Source organism: Diceros bicornis, chromosome 12 (assembly GCF_020826845.1).
Source record: "Diceros bicornis minor isolate mBicDic1 chromosome 12, mDicBic1.mat.cur, whole genome shotgun sequence".
In the NCBI taxonomy this organism is placed as follows: Eukaryota; Metazoa; Chordata; class Mammalia; order Perissodactyla; family Rhinocerotidae; genus Diceros; species Diceros bicornis.
In genome coordinates, this window is record NC_080751.1 from 28777892 (window position 1) to 28793216 (window position 15325).

General features: G+C 33.4%; 1 protein-coding gene across 2 annotated transcripts in view; it reads right to left on the reverse strand.

The window, feature by feature from the left end:
• VRK2 (VRK serine/threonine kinase 2) overlaps positions 1-15325 on the reverse strand; it is a 108719-nt gene that overhangs the window by 26495 nt on the left and 66899 nt on the right. For both annotated transcript variants that reach the window (XM_058551178.1, XM_058551177.1), the window contains exons 8-9: positions 8980-9112; positions 569-689 (exon numbers count right to left, since the gene is read on the reverse strand). In XM_058551178.1, the coding sequence (XP_058407161.1) occupies positions 569-689; positions 8980-9112 (254 nt within the window). The remainder of the gene's footprint in view (positions 1-568; positions 690-8979; positions 9113-15325) is intronic.

Here is a 15325-nt window from a genome sequence, read left to right on the forward strand (position 1 = left end):
AAAATTGAATGTAGTATATTAAAAATGTTTATGTGGCTGCAAGGTTATCTCTTATATAAACACTTCATATGAAAATTTTATTTGTTTCTTTCCTAAGAAACAAAACATACTCTCTCCAAGACAGAGGATTAAGAAAGAGGTATGTTGCTCTCACTTGAAAAATATCAGCCCTATTTGTCCCATTTCACATTGTTGCTTTGCATAGTTAATATCAATCCCACCAAGCTCAGATTACCTCCATATCCTTGTACAATGCTAATTTTAAAACAGTCTTCCTTGAAAATACCACCACCTAGAATCTAAGCTTTGGAAAACACTATGTAAAGGAACCAAAATTTCACTTTACATTTTGCATAACAACTCACGTACATGTGATTTCATAGGTGTTATCTTAATGGATTTTATGTCTGTAAGCTGTTTGGTTTTTCTAAAAATGTTTTTCAAATTTAAGAAATTTGCTTTGGTTATCATGTTGGGCAACTGGCAAACTTCTCTGGGATATTAACTCCCTTTAATGTATCCCTTCAGACCTGCTGCTGTACATGATGGAATACTTGAAAATCTGTACTTTGTTTTAGCAGTCTGGACAGCCACAGGGTCCTTCAGGTTCCGTTCCCAGGGCAGTTTCCCACATAACCACCGCAGCAGGCAGTAGCCGAGGATTTCAAGGTCACTTCGTCTGGACAGGGCTATAGGAATAAGCATTAAGAGAGAAAAATGAGGGATAAGCAAGTTTTGAGAAATAGAGAAATCGCCGAATGAACTACCACTGATGAAATATGAAAAAGCCAAATGGGCAATGTGTTTTGTTTGTTCAGCTGGAGTAAAACTTAAACGCCCAGGCGTTTGGCCCCCGTCCACAGACAGGCAGTGACTTGTTGCTGTTGAAAGTAAGGGTCAGTTTCCTTACCTCGTCCAACTTCATCCTTCCTTAGTCTGGCCTGTCACATGAACTTGATCTCCATGGCCTCTGACATGATCCAGACAACCCATAACCTGGCACCAACACTTTCTCAGAGAGCCAAGCAGTAAAACAAAGAAATAAATGTCTGCAGCTAAATTGCTAACATATGTTCCAGGAAGTCCATGGGGTCTGCATTGGTCATGCAGAGACCCTCTGAGTGCAGACTAAACACTGATGGCCTTTCCTGTTCCACTCACACTAGCAGCATTTGAAGTGGGAAGAATATGACAAAACTGCCATCTAGTGTGCAGAATTAAAAAACAGGTCTGCCTTAAGATTTTTCAATTAAATGAAAGTACAGGATAAAATATGCCTACTGTTTTGGGTACATGGTTCTAAAATTTTACAAATATTATTCTTAGATATAAGCAGTCCTAAGCTAAAATTCTGGCTCAAATATCCTAAATAGAAAATATAAAGGTGAGGCAATGAACGGTGTGCATGGGGGGTGGTGGCAGAGGTGGCAGGAAGTAGATTTTGAAGCCAAACTGAGGCTTTCAGAATTTAATATAAGATATTTTCATTAAAAATGCAAAAAACGTAAAAGAACATTTTTAGGCCACTAAATATCATTTATATCAAACTATTAAATGCTATAGATTAATTTCATCATAATTTTATATATTTTTTAAAGTGCCTTATTTCAAAAGATGGACAATGAAATCCAAGAAACATGTCAAATATAACAAATATTAGCGAAATAATGATTAAAACATTACAAAATCCCACAAAATAAACTCATTTTTTTAACCATTCAAATTGTTATACAACAATAGGCTGGTATTTACATTTCTACCATTACTTGAATGTTCATCTGTGTAGGGATATAAAAATCTCTTAAGTGCAATATGTGGCTGTTAAACCTGCTGTAAACAGGTATCCTATTTTATTATCTTTCATTAAATAAACTCTGAAAAGTCACTCAGTAAACATAGTTTTTAATTTAAAAAGTCATCTACTAAGAACAAAGCTGCTAGCACACCATAACTACTTTTGGTTACCATGCATAAGTTATTATAAAAGCAGAAGACAAGATTAGCTCTTACACACACTCTATCTTAACTGCTATCAGAGTATTGGATTATTAAAGGCCCTTCAATCTAGCAGAATGCTACAGTCCCCTGGGTGCCATTTACTTTCTGCACAAGCTTCAACAATGTCCTAATGCAAGACTTGGCTCTCCTATTAAAATAAAAACATGATCTCTACCATGCTGTTTTGTAATGATTTCTTCAGTAATAAATCTCCCATTAATAATGGAATGGTTCCATTTGTACAGATGTGTTCACAAGTCCCTTTTCCATTATGGCAATTGCTGATTACCACCACTTAAAAAAATTCGTATCCTCTAATTTTTGAAAAATCATATTCTGGCACCTGTTTGGATGACAAAGGCTAGATACAAGAGGCCTTTGAAGAAAAACAATCAGAATTAAAATGGCATGAACCTTTCCAGCCACTTCCCCTCACCCCCAAACTGAGGAATTAATTGATATGAAGCTGTAAGTAATGACAAGTCATTTAGATTTCTGAAGCCAGTATTTCATAAACTGGTCTTCATTTGAAATAGCCCTTAGAGAGTTAACTTTACTTCACTATTATAGCTTGGTCTTACCTAATTAAAATTATCACATTTTTCAACCTTTTACTTATTTTCTTTTACTGCACATATACATTAATAACTATAGTTAGGTTAATATTTTCCCACTGTTTCCACTAAGTTTTATAGAATTACATGTAATATTAAAAAGAAAAATCCTATAGTCACTCTTTCCCACCATTAAACGGTGAAATAAAAGTATTAAAAATGTTTCTAAGTACATACCTCTCCCTGAAATTCCCTCCCAGAGAAACAAGTTTGATGTGTTTTAGTGAAGTTAAACTCTAAGACTCTACCAATGATTATGTCTTCTTTCCATCTACAGTATACAGAGAGTAATTTTAATACCTGTTAAATTAAAAATAAATATTCCAGATGACAATATTAGCACCTATGTATGTGGGATTAACACAATGAATTGATCATATATCTTTAATTGACTTTAAAATGTAGCATCAAAATATAGATGATATGACAAAATGATAGTAACTGTTGGATCTAGGAATTGAATATTTGGATATTTACCATATTATTCTATTATTTCCTATGTATTTGAAAAAAATTAAAATGCTGAAAAATAACTAGAATTGATCATAGTTGAAGAGGACTATTAATATTTAACTATAAAAATATTTTTTTAATTTAAAAGTTGAAATATATTATGGATTATTTTGTTTTTATGTAATTTGTATTTCTGTATAATTTATTGTAATGAATAAGGTTCTTCAGTTGCATTTGATAATTAATATAATCATTAACAGTATGTTTTCATATAGATTTCCTAAAAAAATCAAACTTTTACTTATGGTGCTGCTGCTTGGAAATGTAGCAAGATTTAGTTATTAACATTTTTCCTCTACATTCTCTCGTTAGTTTCTAAATATAATTTAGCATCTAATTTTTATTTAGCTTATTAATATGGAGGAATGTAAATGACTCTTGTTGAAAGCCTGTGGTGTTCTCAATTGCTCAACATTTCTAAATTATAAAGTATTGCCAAAATTAACAACAACAATAAAAAACAAAAAGGCACAGGTGAGGACTTGAATTCTATTTCACTAGAAAGCAGATTCCAGAAACAGCTGACACTAGAATGCATAATTAAAATAAAAATAATTAATGGGATTTATGGAGCTGTTACTGTGCCAGACACTCTAACTGCTTTTATTTTATCTCATTTAATCATCCTAACAATAATATAAGGTAGTAATATTAACTGTTGACAAATAACAAATAGAGGCTCAGAGAGGTTAACTAACTTGCTCAGTACCACACAGCAAAACTGACAGAGCTCTGCACTGAAATCCAAGTCTTTCAGAATCCAAAGCCCATACTCAATCCAATAATTACTTTGCCTTCATCATTAGTTTTAATATCATTCAAAGAACATTACATATACTACTTCTATAGTTAGTAAGTCTTTGAAGCAGGCGTTTTAACTTAGAACACCAAAAGACATACTGACACAAAGACAGCTGTTTCGGCAAGGAACAAACAAGCAGCAGATCCTAAGTTCTAAGCTACCGCACTAAAAAAATTTTTCATGCAACTATCCTTTCATGAAACTATTTCTGTCAAACTACTTCACTCTGATGAAGAAGGATGTCTAGTTAAAACATTAATTTATAAAGTGTTAAATGGTCCTTCCAAGTTGGTAGGAGAACAACAGAGAAGTTATCATAGTGAATTGGTCCTTATACTAAACACAAAATGGAGTAAGATTATCTGGGCCCAGTTCACCAAATGGAATGAAAGAGGAATTGGGAGAAAAAGAAAAGTGTTGAGTATTAATTCCGAAATGGATCTGATTATTTGCTAAAGTGTTTTCTGTTTAGTTTTGTTTCTTATATAGAGTAGCATTATGAAGTATGAAGGAAAACAAGATTTGGTAGGAAATAATAAGGAGAACTTGAAAACTTTTGCCTCGCGCAGACAGAGTTTAAAAGTCCAAAACATTAGTTTATATGCTTAGAAATGACAATAAGAAAGCAGAAAACATCTGAATGAGATGCTCATGTAACAAAGTGAATGGTGACAATGTTTAAGTTTATTCTTATTTTTCCAACTAGTAACCTATGTTGTTCAGTATTTTGTCAATTCAGATGTATAAAGAGCTGGAAAATTTTATGGTGGCCACAATTTATTGCAATTTCAAAAAGGATATTAGGAAAGTAGAATGCAATGTGTCACATTTCAAATAAAATATTAAACCCAGATCTCTCTAATTTTTTCATCACCTTTTAGATTCTAAGCCTTAACTTTTTATGAAACACTACTGTGCAAGGCTTAGGAAAAGTTATTCAACAGTGCAAAGATATCTGACATTTGGCCAATGTGTATTCTTAATCCAATCAAATAGTTCAAGACCTATGACACGACTTTAAAAGTCATGTCTAAGTGTCAAAATTGGGTTATGCCATATAAACAGAATATTATCTTTATTATTGTTTATTTATACATCGACCAAAGACTATTTATAGCAATCCAATTTACCTAAAAATAGAAATCAACGGTATGATTTTCTGACTACTAACAGATCCAACAGATCAATAACTTGATGGTTTGCCTTAATATCTTATAATTGAAAAACGGCTTTCCTTTTTTGAATTATTGTTTAAGAAGATAAATATTGTGTAAACCATGTCATTTCTCGAAGTTTGGTAACACGAAAATACATTCTCAGTTTATTTCACATATATTTTGTAAGTTGGAGTGTAGATTAAAGTGAAATGAAACCATGCAAGAAATAACACAAGACTTGGATTTCATATACCGTAGCAACTGGCAAAAATAAAAAAGTAAGTAATGTATCTCTTTCCTTGGTACTGAATATATCATATAAACAAATAGACATTTAAAATGCAATTTAGATATCAGATTTTATGGTCAATGATGTCAAATTAAAACAGGTATTATATACTCAGTGCACAGGTCTGAAGTATTTAAAAAAGCTCAATATGTTAAATGCAGTATATCTCTAGAGAAATTAGGTATTGACTGCATGCCTCAGTGAGTAGAAAAATCTACAAAAATCCATACCAGACATTGATCCAAATATTGCTTTTTAACATTACTAAGAATGTAACAAATTTTAAAATAGTATATTTGACACAGATATAATTCTCTTTAATTATCAGGCAACAAGCCCAAAATATGTCAATGTTTATACATGTTAGTTTTTATGAAGAAGAAAAAATTAATAATAGAAGAAGTAAGCCCAACACATATTACTCTAATTTTACACTAAATAAAGCACTTCAGCACTCAGAAAATACCTTTAGGTCATACAAGAGAATTGAATTTGGAAGAATAACTGCAATTTTTAAAATACACACAGATATATAGATGTATGATAGTTCCAGGAAGAGTTATCTATGCATTTATCCATCTTTCCATCTATATCCATCCATCGCTATACATCTCTATTCATATTTTTTTGTTTGTAATAATACAAGCTACCTTCTTTTAACATAAAGTTGAACTAGAAAATGCTTAGGTGAAACTGTTGATTGGCACCTTATACAAGCTCTTTCATTACAAAAACCCAGCCAATCCACAGAAAAATGAGAGTTAGCTTTGGTTTCCTAATAACCACTACAAAAAGTAGCAGACCAGACAGTATGATCAGGTTAAGTGGCTAATTCATAAGTCAGTGTTACACTGAAGCCTGACTATTTCCCTGGGCCTCATCTGATACACAGCAAATGATTTGACAACTATAGGTTCTATTTCCTAGTGATAACTTGTTTTGCTCTTTATGTTTTCCTTTGCATTATCTTTCTCAGTATTTATTTGATCTCCTAGTTGGACTGGTACAGAAAAGATTTTTTCTGAGATTAAACCACATAGTGACTATACTGAAAGTAAACACATGAATATTTATGAATCTGACCTTCTGCATTTACCTACAGGATTTATGGCCCTGTTTATTCTGTGTTCTAGATATGACTAAATGATTATTTCATTTCTAATAAAATCCTAAAGTGAAATGTTTTATTTTGGAACTCTAAATGCAAAATATTAGGAATGAATAGTATTCAGACATTTGAGGATATCAAATCCTTCACTTTATATACCACACTAAAACTGCATATTAAAATTTCAGCAAATATATATATATTTATGTATGTGTATGTATGTGTGTATAAATGCGTATGTATATGCATATATATGTATGTATTAACATCTATAAGTAGATATAGATATGCCTATAAGTTTCGTGTAAATTATTTTTTAAATGCATCAAGGGAATCTACTTTTTATAGGAATCTTGTGAACCCTATGCTAAAAGTGAATATTCACTGCAGCATATAACTTTCCAGCAAATACCAAAAATACGTAGTAGAGGCTCTCCCCTGAAAGGTCCTCCCAGGGAGGTAATATCATCTTTCTACCATCATTAGCAATTCAATCTTCTCCCCAAAGACCTAGCATGGTGAAATCTACTCAACTCATCAACATATATTATTATTTAGGGAGAAAAAAACTTAAATGGACTAGAGAATAAAAATTTGTTCAAATCTTTCATGAAGATAGCACAATGAAAACAATACCCTAAACTATGGAATAATTGTAGAGGATTTTCAGAATTACCACAGTCCAAACATTGACCAGACCAACATGTAACTACTCTACTTCCCACTCCACAATTACAATGGTTTTTTAGCTATTTTAATTGTCAAAACTAGATCAGATCAGTATTAGAGCTATCATTTGAAATAAGTGGCCCAATCATAAGTTAATATCATTATTAATATAACTGGACCAATACTTAAGAATCTGTATGACAAATTTCCAATTATACTACTATCAAAAAAGTATTTTCAGGTTTCTGAAAATTCTGTCATACTAATAAATCTGGCAAAAGTAAAGAACAAAATTCATTGAGAGTGAAAGAACTTGAAATTAAAAAAAAAAAACACTATGAATGAGCATTTGACTTTTACATTTCTTAAATCAATTAAAGCCATGTCCCATTTATATCTTTAAACGCTCACTGATTTATTAATAATGTAAATGGTGAAAAATTACACAATATTACCAAATTTCTGAGTGATCATTACTTTTCCAACCAAACTATCTTTGAAAGAAAACGCAGTGATTTCTTTTACTCTGATCAGGAGTAAAAAAGCTAATTTCCATTTCAGAAAATTTAACCTATAATTCTTCCTGAAAGGAAGGAGGTATACAACCGACACACTTGTTTCACTTTGTCATCAGCCTACCTTAAATGAGTGTGGGTTTTAATTGCTCCGGAAAATGATCAAGACCCTCTACATTTCATGGTCAATGGTCCTTTTAATAGAAAAGGCAATAATATACAGTTGTTTGCACCAACTAAAACTCGTTAGAAAGTATCAGTTTAGGGTAACAGTTCAACAGCCATTAACAAGTGCAAATGTCTAATTGCCTTTTAGTGAAAATGTGGTCCTTTTAAAGCTGTTTAAAAATTATTTGTATGGTTTAGCATATTTGAAAGTACTTTTATAAACAAAGTTTACAAGGAATATGATTTTGAAAGCCAAAGTTTTTCAATAATTGCCATTTTTTCACTAGCATAATATTAGAATTGACTTTTTGTCTTGCTGACAGAGCAACTAAGAAAGTACAGTTGCATTGAACATATTGATTGTGAACAAAGCAACCATCAGTGGGACTCTGCACCATATATTTTCAATATTGACCTCCTACTTCCTTTTCCATGGCTTTCTGGGTCGGCTATTGGATTTGGACTGCAGTGTAATAAACAGCTAAGATTTAATTAATGGTAAATGAATACAAGACATAGGTTATGACTTTAACTAATTAGGGAATTGTTGAATTAAGTCTGCCCTGGAATGCAAGGCAGTATAATCAATATCCAATAAAAGGACTATGTATGTAATTTACCTGCAAATGTGTTTCCAATACCATCAAAGTGAGTTTAAATAAGTAAGATATATGAAAGGCGACGAGGAGAGATTTCCACAAGTTAACACTTTATAGTTGCAGGAAAGATTTCCTTATTGTTGAGAGATGGTATCTTCTAAAGCTTTGATAAGGGCACAATGAAAAACAGGAATAATTCTTCACATGTGCACCTTTACCAAATCTGTGATATTCACTACAGCACAAAAATTCAGTTGCTGACCTCCAAGTTTATGCTATACAAACTAGTAATTTCTGCCCAAAATGAGCATCAGTTTTTGCTTACTTGATACCCTTTTGCTCCTTTCTCACTTGTCACTCCATATTTCCTTTCTCTATTAGAAGAAATATTCATTGGCATATAGGAATTCACTACTTTTGATAAAAATGTCACCAATGCTCTGACTCTTGATTCAAACTGACTATGCAATGGTCATTTCATGGAGCCTTATTACTCTTTAATCATTCTTCTGAAGTAAAAATAAGAAAAAGAAAAAGAGAAACCTACCCACTCCCCTGTGGGCATCCAGGCTGGTAAACTCTATTGTCCCATTATGGCCTTTCCTAGGATTTTCCTGATACTGTTTGTGGTTCCCATTGGGACAATATCTGTAGCAAAGTCCATAATCTGCAAGATAAACCTGGAAGACATGAACAGACAGATGAATAATGCTTTTGTCCTCTGAAAATATAACCTTTATAATTAAGTCTTTAGAAACTGAGAGGTTAAGAACAGCCTCAGATCTACATTTTATTAAACCAAATGGTGCCTTAGGATAAAATATATACAACTGGGGGCCATAACAACTAACTTTCCAACTTAAATCCCTACTTCATCATGGGTACATCTTGTTTCTGAGTTGACTTAGGTTTTCAGTCTTTTTATTTCGCTCCTAAATTCCCTTCCCTCCAGGTGGGCATCTAGACATCATAAACCACAATATGTCTTTTTATCTGTATTCATCCAGCTTATGAGGCTCTGCCTTTACTTGTAACCCCTTCCTGTAACATAAAACTATTTTAAGCAGGGAGGGGAGATGAGAGCAAACAATCTAAAAATATTAACCTAATGTTATAGGAGTCTCCATTAACAGGAAGTATGAAAATAGTGAACAGATTGTAAGAGGTAATAACTCTTTAAAAAAAAGAGACAAAAAAACACCATCATGTTGTCTGTATTTAAGAATGGAACATCAATGCAGTACTTCTGGCCTTTCAGACCGATCCATATCATCACTGTTATTTTTGTAAGTCAGTCAGAATTGCAAGCAGGGTCTCCAAACAGAATATAGATTGTTAGAAGTCAGACAGCAATTCAAGTGAATTTTTCTTAGATTACTTTTGGAGAGAGAAAGAAGGGCAGAGCAGTAGTTTTACAGATACAGCATACCCTGTTATGACTAGACATTTATTCTGACATGTAATCAGAATATAGTAGTTCCTGACTATCTGTTACTATGCTCCCCCCAAAAAGAAAGCAGTTTTAATTTTTAAAATGTGTTGTTTCACACATATTTCTTTAAAATGTAGGGATTGAGGCAACGTTTCACGATGTAGCTTCAAGACAATAGAGTATTACAATACAACTTGCATTTTAAAATATATCTATTAAAAGAAAACTCAGTATTTAAATGTCAGTTTCTTTAAGTTTTTGGTTTTATGATAGCCTAAGTAGGAGATATTTTGAACTTCAAAATATAAACAGCAGAGTTTTCTTCATTTGTTGGAGAACATAGCTTGCTAGAGCGTCTGAAAACATGGTATTTCAGTTTTGTCTCTCTCGCCCACAGATGCAGTTTCTCAACGTGGCCTCAAATGTAACTGATCTCTCTGCCCTAAGTAACTAGACTTCAGGATCAAATGTATAACTGGTTGCTTGCTTTCACTATGCATTTTTATCTTGATGTATTTCAAGAACTAAATAGACTTCATTTTGCAAAGTAGATATCCTGAAAATGTACATGTTGATAATTTAGCAAATGGACACATATTTTAAATACACTAGTTTACTATTAAAAAAAAAAAAAGAGTTATCAAGGAACTTTTCAGGTAGTCATTAGCCAAAAAAATCAGACCTAAAATTTATGGAGTGCCTAATGTGCACCAGACAGCATGCTAAGAGCTTTATTCATTGACCCAAGCCATCCTCACAGAAATCCTCAGCTAGGTACCATTGTCTCCATTCTACTCATATGCAAACTAAAGCTCAGTGAGGTTACGTGACTCGTGCAGCAAAATGGAGCCAAGATTCTATCGCAGTTCTGACTCCAGAGTCTTCACTCTCAATCAGTGTCAAAGGGAAATTGCACTGGACACATTACACAGACAAGAAAGACTTTATTCAAGGCTACTGCAATAGGAGAGAGAGACTATTGCAATAGAGCAGAGAGACTGAACTCAACTCAACTGAAACAAAAGGTGGGAACGTTTTGAAGCACTGGGGGTGAGCTAGTGGAAAAGTACTGGAGGACATCAAGGGGAAACTGGTCAACGTGACTAGGTTATCTACATTTGCTAATCGGTGCTCAGGCTCCTACTCTCTCTCTGAGTCTGGGGGGACAGGGACACAATCCTTCTTAATGATTACATTTTAAAGGGATTACTCTCAGATCCTTGAGGTCCTTGAGAAACACATTCCAGGGTTGTAAAACTGGGAAGAGGCTGGGAAAAGATTTACATCTCAAAGGGGCACAGAAAGAATTACAATTTCAAGTTTTCTTAGGTAAATGATCTAGGAAAAGGGAGGACAGGAGCCTATAGTCAGGAAGACACCTTTCTAAAGTTTAGTCAAGGGAACATTAAGGCCTTCTTGGTCATCACTGAGCTATGAGCCTCAAGCTTGTGCTGAGTTACTCAAATTTTGAAGGGCAATGCAGGCTCTACATTTAATATAAATATAAAAAACTAACAATATGGTAAAAAAAATACACTAATCATTTGCTATTTTAGTTAATGAATATTTCAAACCTAAAAGTGACTTAAAACATCCATGGTTGCAGCCTCAAGGAGCATGCACTCTAAGAAAGAAATCACCAGCTCTCAAGCAATAATACCAGGTACTATCCAACCAACCAGAAATGCTCTTGGTGGTCTTTCTGGTGAGAATGCTTAAGTCCTACTGTCTTAGCAAATTTCAATTTTACAATACAGTATTATCAACCATAGCCACCAGGTTATACATTAGCTCCTCAGACCTTATTTATCTTATAACTGAAAGTTTGTACCCTTTTTCCAATCTCTCCCCATTTCCCCCACTCCTTAGTCCCTGGCAACCACCATTCAACTTTCTGGTTCTATGAGTTTGAGGGTTTTTTTGTTTGTTTTTTAGATTACACATAGAAGTGATACCACGCAGTATCTGCTTGCTCTGTCTGGCTTATTTCAGTTAGTGTAATGCCCTCCAGGTTCACCCAAATTGTCACAAATGGCAAGATTTCCTTCTTTTTTTTTTTTTTTTTTAAGGCTGAATAATATTCCACTGTATACACCACATTTTCTTTCTCCATTCATCTATCAACAGATATCAGATTGTGTCCATACCCTTGGCTATTGTGAATAGTACTGCGGTGAACATGGAGTACTGATATCTCTTTGAGAAGATTTCATTTCCTTTGCATATATACCCAGAAGTGGGATTGCTGGATCACACGGTAGTTCTATTTTTAACTTCTTGAGGAACTTCCATACTGTTTTCCATAGTGGCTGTACCAGTTTACATTCCCACCAACAGTGTACAAGGGTTTCCTTTTCCCCACATCCTTGCCAGCATTTCTCTCTCGTTTTTTGGATAACAGCGTTGCTAACAGTTGTGTGCTGATAGCTCACTGTGGTTTTGATGTGCATTTCCCTGATGATTAGTGATGTTGAGCACCTTTTTATGTCCCTGTTGGCCATCTGGATGTCTTCTTTGGAAAAATGTCCATTCAGGTCCTTTGCCCCGTTTTTAATTGGATTATTTGGTTTTTTGCTATTGAGTTGTACAAGTTCCTTGTATATTTTGAATATTAACCCTTATCAGATATGTGGTTTACAAATATTTGCTCCCATTCTTGGCCTATTCATTTTGTTGCTGGTTTCCTTTGCTACGCAGAAGCTTTTTAGTTTGATGTAGTCCCACTTGTTTATTTTTCCTTTAGTTGCCTTTGCTTTTGGTGTCCAATCCAAAAATCACTGCCAAGACCAATGCCAAGGAGCTTTTTCCTATGTTTTCTTCATATATGCACGAGTTTATTTCTGGGGTGTCTATTCTGTTCCATTGATTTATGTGTCTGTTTTTATGCTAATACCATACTGTTTTGATTACTATAGCTTTGTAACATCCTTTGAAATCAGAAAGTGTGATATCTCTGGCTTTGTTCTTTCTCAGGATTGCTTTGGCTATTCAGGGTCTTTTGTAGTTCCACACTAATTTTAGGATTGTTTTCTATTTCTGTGGAAAATGCCATTGGAACTTTGATAGGGATTGCACTGAATCTACAGATAGCTTTGGGTAGTATGGACATTTTAATAATATTAATTATTCCAATCCACAAGCATGGAATATCTTTCCATGTATTTGTGTCTTCTTCAATTTCTTTCATCAGTGTTTTATGGATTTCAGTGTATAGATCTTTCATGTTCTTGGTTAAATTTATTCCTATTTTATTTTTTGATGCTACTGTAAATGGGATTGTTTTCTTAATTTCTCTTTCTGATACCTCATTGTTATTATATAGAAATACAACTGATTTTTGTATATTGATTTTATACCCTGCAACTTTACTCATTCATTTATTAGTTCTAACAGTTTTTTGGTGGAGTCTTTATGGTTTTCTCTATACAATATCATGTCATCCACAAACAGAGACAATTTTACTTCTTCCCTTCTGATTTGGATGCCTTTTTTTTCTTGGCTAATTGCTCTGGCTAGGACTTCCAGTACTATACTGAATAAAAGTAGTGAGAGTAGGCATCCTTGTCTTGTTCCTGATCTTACAGGAAAAGCTTTTAGCTTTTCACCATTGACTATACTGTGGGCTTATCATAATTGGTCTTTATTATGTTGAGGTATGTTTCTTCTAGACCCAATTTTTTGGGAGTTTTTAGTCATGAAAGAATGTTGAATTTTGTCAAATGCTTTTTCTGCATGTATTGACATGATCATACAATTCTTAGCCTTCATTTTCTTAATGTGGTATATCACATTGATTTGCATACGTTGAACTATCCTTGCATCCCAGGAATAAGTCCAACTTGTTCATGGTATATTATCCCTTTAATGACTGTTGAAATTAGTTTGCTAATATTTTGTTGAGGATTTCTGCATCTGTGGTCATCAGGGATATTGGCCTGTACTTTTCTTTTCCTATAGTGTCCTTGTCTGGCTTTGGTACTACAATAATGCTGGCCTCTTAAAATGAGTTTGGAAATGTTCTCTCCTCTTCTACTTTTTGGAAGAGTTTGAAAAGAATTTTCATTCTGATTTTATTTATTTGAGTCTTCTCTGTTTTTTGCTTAGTCTAGCTAAAGGTCTGTCAATTTTGTTTTTCTTTCAAAAAACCAGCTCTCAGTTTCAATTGATCTTTTCAGTCTCTATTTCTTTATTTCCACTCTGAAATTTATTATTTCCTTCCTTCTATTAACTTTGCACTTTGTTCTTCTTTTTCTAGTTCCTTTGTGTGTAAAGTTAGGCTATTTATTTGAGATCATTCTTTTTTTCTTAAGGTAGGTGTTTATTGCTATAAACTTCCCTCTTAGAACTGCTTTTGCTGCATTCCATAAGTTTTGGTATGTTGTGTTTCCATTTTCATTTTTCTCAAGGTATTTTTTGACTTCCCTTTTGATTTCTTCGTTGACCTATTGGTTGTTCAGGTGTGTGTTGTTTAATCTCCACATATTTGTGAATTTTCCAGTTTTCCTCTTGTAATTGATTTCTAGTTTCATACCATTGTGGTTGGAAAAGATGTTTGACATGATTTCACTCTTCTTATTTTATTAAGACTTGTTCATGTCCTAACATATGATCTATTCCAGAGACTATTCCAGGTGCACTTGAGAAGAATGTGTACTCTGCTGCTGTTGGATAGAATGTTTTGTATATGTCTGTTAGGTCTATCTGGTCTAATGTGTAGTTTCAGTCCAATGTTTCCTCATTGATGTTCTGTGTGGATGATCTATCCATTGTTGAAAGTGGGGTGCTGAAGCCCCCTACTATTATTGTTTTGCTGTCTGTTTCTCCCTTCAGATTTGTTAATATATGCCTTATATATTAGGTTCTCCAATATTGGGTGCATAATTAGTGGTCTTAATAAAGAGTTGTGGGAAGGATTCAAATAATCATGGAAAGCTGTTGAACAAAACAGTAAAACAAACAACTGTCTATCCCCACTCCCCCATATAAACCTTTTTTTTTTAGTTTGGATTTTTATCTACTAGTATAGTATATGGTTCAAAATATTTATATTCTTAAAGATTCTATGAGAATTGGATAAATTCTCTAAAATTCTCATGAAAGTTTTACCACTAGCTTCTATCAATATATTTTTAAAAATATAGATTGCGAGGTACCACTGAAGAAATCTAGGAAGAACTGCATTTAGTGGGTAGAGATTTGATACAAGAGAAAGTAAAGTCAATAATTTGTCCCAAGTAATCAAAATGTTAACAAAGTAATTTTACACAAATTAGGTCAAAGTGAGAGTTTCTACTAAGATAACTTGGTAGAAATACACAATCTAAAATTTTGTTAGAACAATTCAAAGAAAGGAAAAAAAAAGGATGGGAAATGTTGTCACACAAGATAAAGAAGCGGGGAAAGGAAGTAACATTTGTGGAGGTTCTAATTATGTGATAATCCCTGAGCAAAGTATCTTTCA